Here is a 7,500-nt window from a genome sequence, read left to right on the forward strand (position 1 = left end):
ACTCTTTACTCAGCAGCCTCTACCATCAGTGTGTGAATGGATGAGTTAATACTGATGGACTCTTTACTCAGCAGCCTCTACCATCAGTGTGTGAATGGATGAGTTAATACTGATGGACTCTTTACTCAGCAGCCTCTACCATCAGTGTGTGAATGGATGAGTTAATACTGATGGACTCTTTACACTGCAGCCTCTACCATCAGTGTGTGAATGGATGAGTTAATACTGATGGACTCTTTACTCAGCAGCCTCTACCATCAGTGTGTGAATGGATGAGTTAATACTGATGGACTCTTTACACTGCAGCCTCTACCATCAGTGTATGAATGGATGAGTTAATACTGATGGACTCTTTACACAGCGGCCTCTACCATCAGTGTGTGAATGGATGAGTTAATACTGACGGACTCTTTACTCAGCAGCCTCTACCATCAGTGTATGAATGGATGAGTTAATACTGACGGACTCTTTACTCAGCAGCCTCTACCATCAGTGTATGAATGGATGAGTTAATACTGACGGACTCTTTACACAGCGGCCTCTACCATCAGTGTGTGAATGGATGAGTTAATACTGACGGACTCTTTACTCAGCAGCCTCTACCATCAGTGTGTGAATGTGTGTGAATGGATGAGTTAATACTGACGGACTCTTTACTCAGCAGCCTCTACCATCAGTGTGTGAATGGATGAGTTAATACTGATGGACTCTTTACTCAGCGGCCTCTACCATCAGTGTATGAATGGATGAGTTAATACTGATGGACTCTTTACTCAGCAGCCTCTACCATCAGTGTATGAATGGATGAGTTAATACTGATGGACTCTTTACTCAGCGGCCTCTACCATCAGTGTGTGAATGGATGAGTTAATACTGATGGACTCTTTACTCAGCAGCCTCTACCATCAGTGTATGAATGGATGAGTTAATACTGACGGACTCTTTACTCAGCAGCCTCTACCATCAGTGTATGAATGGATGAGTTAATACTGATGGACTCTTTACACAGCGGCCTCTACCATCAGTGTGTGAATGGATGAGTTAATACTGACGGACTCTTTACTCAGCAGCCTCTACCATCAGTGTGTGAATGTGTGTGAATGGATGAGTTAATACTGACGGACTCTTTACTCAGCAGCCTCTACCATCAGTGTGTGAATGGATGAGTTAATACTGATGGACTCTTTACTCAGCGGCCTCTACCATCAGTGTATGAATGGATGAGTTAATACTGATGGACTCTTTACTCAGCGGCCTCTACCATCAGTGTGTGAATGGATGAGTTAATACTGATGGACTCTTTACTCAGCGGCCTCTACCATCAGTGTGTGAATGGATGAGTTAATACTGATGGACTCTTTACACAGCGGCCTCTACCATCAGTGTGTGAATGTGTGTGAATGGATGAGTTAATACTGATGGACTCTTTACACAGCGGCCTCTACCATCAGAGTGTGAATGGATGAGTTAATACTGATGGACTCTTTACTCAGCAGCCTCTACCATCAGAGTGTGAATGGATGAGTTAATACTGATGGACTCTTTACTCAGCAGCCTCTACCATCAGCGTGTGAATGGATGAGTTAATACTGACGGACTCTTCACTCAGCAGCCTCTACCATCAGCGTGTGAATGGATGAGTTAATACTGATGGTCTCTTTACTCAGCAGCCTCTACCATCAGCGTGTGAATGTGTAGGTGTGACCTGCGGTGTGAAAGCGCTTTGAGGAGTCAGAAGACGAGAAAATAAACAAGCTGAAGTCCATTCACCAAATTAAGGCCGGGTCAGTTCTGTACTGAAGTAAATTAAAGCCCGGACTATTTATTAAAGTTTAAAGGTATTTACTTTTGTTGACGTCGTTATCGCTGCAGTCACCACCAGAATACATTTATAATAACTAACAGGTTACAGGTTGGTGTGTTGGTTCAGGATCAGTCCTCGCTCGGTGTTCGTTCTCTCAGAAGACGAACGGAATCAAAGCTTTGCGTAACTTGGGATAGTCTTTGAACTTCTCCTGGTAGAACCTGTAACAGAAATGGATCATCATCATCAGAGTGCTAGGTGGGAGGGGAGGGCTGGGGGGCAGAGAGGGAGGTTGGGGTGGGATATATTGGGGGAATTATTTTCTTTTGCCCCCTCATTGCCATTATTCTTTACTTGTTTGTATACTTTCTGTGTCGTGGTAATCCAGGAGAGAGAGACGATTCAATCTTTGTTTGCTCCTTTTGTCTGCTGTTTTCATCCCTTCTTTTGAAATGTATTCCATAAGGAACCATGTATATGATATACTGTATATGATTCTCCTGTTGTTAAAACCACAACATCTTGTTTTTCCTTTATTGTAAGTGACAATGTTTAAACATAAATAACAAGAAAATGATCACAAAAAAAGAAAGAAATGGATCATTAAAACAGGGATGATTGTTTTTAAGTGTCCTGAATATCGAGGTCACCTGTGATGGTAGAAGGCTCTGGGTCCAATAAAACTCAGGCTGAACAGGGCGAAGGCGAGCGCCGGGAGAGACCAGGTCGCCACAGCGAAGCCGAACCACTCCACGATCTCTCCTAAGTAGTTTGCCCCGGACACGTATTCAAAGAGTCCTCCTGCAGGAGACATGGGAGCACACAGGTCACTACAGGGACAGCGTGGAGGAGACTTCATGCAGGTGTGACGTCTGCTTCTTACCTGTCGGGATCCTGTAAGCGACTTCCCCCTGCTGCCTCAGGTTACGTAGAATATAATCGCTGTGAATGTTGATTCCCATTCCGACGTAAAACAGCGATAAACCTAGAAGTGAAGTCATCGTTTCATCGTGCCGAATATAAGAAGTTCCTGTGAGATGTTTTGAAAGTGGAGAGTAATATTTCTCATACCAGTTATGTAGCGACAGTCGGCTGACCAGTCGTCATCGAAGTGGGCGCAGTGCAGCAGGTAGTGACCCTGCAGGGACCCGTTGAGCGAGCAGAAGAAAGCTGCAGCCACCATGACACCCAGAGGGAACGGCCTCCCTCTGCTCCGCAGGGAGAAAACAAACGTCCTGCCCACAGATATGAGGAGAAGATTTGTCCAGATTCTAAACATTAGGTCGGGTACAATCACTTCTATCTGAACCACTTCTCTTGCCTGCTTCCATCGCTGCAACACCTGTTGACCTGATAACTGCTCTCATATCTGGCAAACCGAGGGGCGTCCAAAACGGTCGTGTGGGGGGCGTGTCTTAAAAGCGCCTACCTTCTCTGGTCCAAACAAATCCAGAGCAAAAAAAGAGAAAAGGCTCCCCATTCTTCACGAGATGGCACCGATGCTTTCCTCCTTCCTTTCTTCTTCTGTCTCCATCTGTTTGACTTCTCTGAAAAAGTGGCTGCAGATAAACTGAACATGTAACTCTGTGCATGATAACAACATGATATATGACAACAGATCAGTTGCAGTCATTGTTTATGTACACTCTTTTACATTTCCTTTTCCACTTTGAGCACGTTGATAGATCAGCCATCCCCCCTTTTCTTTAAAGGTAAAGAATGAATGTGAAGGTAAAATGTGAGAAATGTTCCCTGCTGACAGTTTCTTCTTCTGCAGCTGCACAGTGTCTAAAAATGAGGCTGAAATCAATGAGTTTGAAGGTTTTAAATGCTCACTGCCCCCGTTGTTATTTGGACCCTTAAGTGATAAAACAGACTTTTATCTTGTACCTCTGGAAGTAGTGCACGCAGAAGGTCCCGAGCAGCAGGTTCCTCCCCATGCTGGACGCTTTGTTGGAGGTGAGCAGCATCAGAAGGGGGACCAGGACAGCCGGCATCTCCTGCAGGAACCAGGCGACTGCAGCTGGAACCATCCTTTTGGGGAGAGGGAGCCCCATGTGGCGCCCGTAGGATGTCTGCGCCATCTTGTGATGGATCAGGTACCCGAGCGCCGACAGGATCATCCCACAGCTGAGGCAGCAGACCAGGTCTTCATGGCAGTGCATGATGGAGAACCTCAGAGTGTCTGCAGAAAGACAGAAAGAGTCCAGGAGGTGATGCTCGTCCTTCACACCCTGGAATGTACTGTATGTGCTTCACATTAAACCACATGGAGTTTCATAATTCCCAAGAAGTCAGCTGCTAGGAAACGTTTGGCTCAAAGTCAGCTGACAGTCCCTCGCTGACAGCTTCATCGGCCTGTACATCCTGTTTACAATAACACACAGCAACATCTGCACACATCTCACATTATGTCACCGTGTGTGTATTTGTGAGATGAATCTGCAGAGAGCAGCCTCCCATAACTTCAGCTCACAGGGCTTCACAAACCTCATGATTATTGACTTAAAGGAAAGATGCAGCTTTTTTCCCTGACTGCACTGTTTACATTAAAGTGTTGACAGATTCAGAAACCTTTAGTGCAGCTTTTAATCCACTTCTTATCGTGTTAGGAGACTTTATAAAATGACCATGATCCTAAACATCCAGCTTTATGATCTCAGTGCAAACAGGAAAAGGATCAAAGTTGCAAAAATCTCACAAAGTTGACATGAAAATCAAGTCTTATATAAAAGCTTATATAAATATATTTTTTTGCCTACCTACATGAACGTCTCTGTACATGTTGAACATGACGAGACCTACAAAAAAGTCAGCGGAAGTCATCGTCTAATGTCAACAGGAAGTCTGCTATGATGTTTTGAATGTCAAAAAATACCATATTTTCACCGTTTACAGGGTACCTGTTTGAAAGCATCCGCCCAAGAGCGTTTATCTGATCAATTCAAGTTTGGTGTCAAATGAAAGTAGACAAGTTGAAGAATAAAAGTTGTGCTCAAATCACGAGGTTTCATAATAAGGCATGGCCGTGGCGTGATGTCAAAGTTTGATGTCGTTTTTGGCATCCCGCCTAAAACAGTAAATGCTTATAACTCTACTATGCAGTGTTCAATCATCACCAAAAAAATCATACATGACAAAGAGCCCGCCCTGAACACATCCATGATTTAATTTTTTTAATTAGTCACAGCGCCACCTGTTGACAACAGGAAGCCACTACCTCTGAGCACTGTTTCCTTTGCACTAGCCATTGCTACACAGTTGCTCATATCTCCCTCAAAATCGCTGTTGACCATCCAAAGACCTTGGCCATACGACCTTTCGAAGCCTGCGTGAAAAGCTGTTCCCTTACGGGCGCGTTGCTCGCCATCAAACAAAAAATTGTTATTTGAGGGGCTTCAAATTTCTTAACATGGTCGTATACACACGAAACTTCATACACATCATCCCAGTGGGCAAATAAAACTTTTCATGTGGGTGTAGTGAGTGGGTGTGGCTGAATGTGGCACCCTCTTGAACTCTTCCAAAAGGCCTCCCCAGAGAGGTTTGTTTCACCTACATGCATGAACATTTTTCTGTATATTAAACATGACAGGACCTACAAATAATCCTTTGGCACATAGTCAAAACCCAACAGAAAGTCCGCCATAATTGTTTGAACATTAGAAAAATAGCTCAACTTCACGTTTCATAGGGTACCTATTTGAACGAACTAGTCCGAGGGCGTTCATCCGATCATTGCAAACTCAGTGTCAGTGTGTTCTAGACATGTTGAAGATATCAGCTTGTGCTCTACACGATTGTACATAAAAGGGTGTGGCCACAGCGTACCTTCAAACTTTGTTGTCTTGGTGCGCCCCTTTTAACCTTTCCAAAAAGCCTCCCCACAGAGGTTTTATTCACCTACATGCATGACATTTTTTATGTATATTAATCCTGTCAGGACCTAAAAAAAATCCTCTTGCAACCATAGTCACAACCCAACAGGAAGTCCGCTATAGTTTTTTAAATAGTTACATAATGGTCCCAGTTTTGCATTTCACAGGCTACCTATTTGCACATAATTCCCCAAGCACACATTCATCTGATCATCGCCAACTTAGTGTCAGTGTATTCTAGACATTTTAAAGATCTAAAAATATGCAAAACCAAGAATCTACATAAAAGGGCGTGGCTGCAGCGTACTGTCAAACTTCAATATCTCGGTGCACCCCCATGATGTTTTTCGAAAGCCCCCCCCCCCCCACCCAAGAGGTTTTTTCCCCAACATGCGTGATATATTTTCTGCATATTAATCATGTCAGGATTTTGATAAAATGTCAAGATGCCCATTGTCAAAACCCAACAGGAAAACCGCCATCATTTCTTTCATGTATGAAAAAGGCCCAATTGTTTATTTTCTGGCTTCCTATCTGAACGTACTTCCTGGAGGCCCTGTTCAATCATCCAATCATCGCCAACTCAGTGTCAGTGTGTTACAGACATGTTGAAGATTTAAAGTTGTGCAAAACCAAGATTTTAACTAAATAAAAGGGTGTGACCGCAGCGTACTGTCAAACTTTGATGTCTTGGTGCGCCCCTGTAATATCTACCAAAAGGCCTCCCCATAGAGGATTTTTTCACCGTCATGCGTGACATTTTTTACCTGTATTAACCATGTAAAGACCTAAAAAAATCCTCTTACACCCATAATAAAAACCCAACAGAAATTCTGCCATCATTTTTTAAAATTTGTTTTGAAAATTATAAATGTCAAAAAAATGTAAAGAAAAGGTAACAAATTTATCAATAAAAAATATAAGCCTCGTACTGCTTTGTTATAATGAATTACTATTACCAAAACATGCATTTATAATGACAGTCTATCAAAATATTATCCGACAAAGGGTATTCTACATATTAAATCAAAATACATTTTGTCCAAAGCTCTACAATTAAGGCAATGCTGCCATCTGATGGCTGATTTCACTTGATTTCCTTTGCCCAGGAATAGCCTTGCCAAATGTTTTGATAGAAATGACCAGGTCCACAGCTTGGATACATTGGAACCGACGACGACAACAGGCACAAATCGATCTGCTGGCCTCCTCCTTGGCGCCACCTCGTTGCTGCTGCGTTACCCGCAGTCGCAACACACCTTGAAGCGCACAAAGTGCGAGGGCCCTTCATCACCGCTTGTGGTTTTAATGTAACTTCTAACTTTGTCGCCGTTTCTGGTGGTTTGTGGTTTATTTGATATAAAATATAAAGTTTTTGTTTATGTCTAAACTGAAAATGTAAGTATTCTAGCTTTTTGTTTTATTTGATTTTTTGTTTCTGTGTATTTGTTGTTGTTTATTTTCTGGGTAGGGGTGTGAGAGGAGAAGAACAGTGTACCCATTATTCTTACTTTGTGTGTGTATCTAAGAATGCTGACTAATGAACACAAAAAGCTGAGGTTTCCATTTATAGGCTAGTACTCAATATTTACATTTTCAAAATGTCCAATTCTTTTTAGCATCAAAAAGTAGGGAAGCTTTAAAGATAGACTTTTAACCTTTTTTGCCCACCTCCTCGGACCACCTGGCGCCCTCTGCTGGTCACATTTCACCCCTCACACTTTGAATTGATTCTACCCCGAACATCTTCATTAGTAACGTCTGCATACCTGTTTGTCCTCCGCTGAAGAGTCATCGGTGGTGACCTCGTCGCATGCA

The 7,500-nt window shown here is 43.0% G+C and overlaps 1 protein-coding gene across 1 annotated transcript; it reads right to left on the bottom strand.

The window, feature by feature from the left end:
* Positions 1-1,776: 1,776 nt before the first annotated feature.
* On the bottom strand, positions 1,777-4,088 carry srd5a2b (steroid-5-alpha-reductase, alpha polypeptide 2b). The gene is made up of 5 exons (XM_020655288.3): positions 3,695-4,088; positions 2,876-3,039; positions 2,688-2,789; positions 2,455-2,605; positions 1,777-2,025 (listed from the first exon to the last, which is right to left on the bottom strand). Exons 1-5 carry the CDS (start codon positions 3,967-3,969, stop codon positions 1,959-1,961), a joined length of 759 nt encoding a protein of 252 aa, XP_020510944.1. The 5' UTR covers positions 3,970-4,088; the 3' UTR covers positions 1,777-1,958.
* Positions 4,089-7,500: the final 3,412 nt, after the last annotated feature.

This window comes from Labrus bergylta, chromosome 10 (genome assembly GCF_963930695.1).
Source record: "Labrus bergylta chromosome 10, fLabBer1.1, whole genome shotgun sequence".
In the NCBI taxonomy this organism is placed as follows: Eukaryota; Metazoa; Chordata; class Actinopteri; order Labriformes; family Labridae; genus Labrus; species Labrus bergylta.

Excerpts from the sequence above, each read along its gene's own strand:
- srd5a2b (XM_020655288.3), bottom strand. The coding sequence starts at position 3,969 with ATGCACTGCCATGAAGACCTGGTCTGCTGCCTCAGCTGTGGGATGATC. Across the intron at positions 3,040-3,694 it reads TGCGTGCACTACTTCCAGAG|GACGTTTGTTTTCTCCCTGC; the intron begins GTACAAGATAAA and ends ATCTGTGGGCAG. Across the intron at positions 2,026-2,454 it reads AGAGCCTTCTACCATCACAG|GTTCTACCAGGAGAAGTTCA; the intron begins GTGACCTCGATA and ends TTTCTGTTACAG.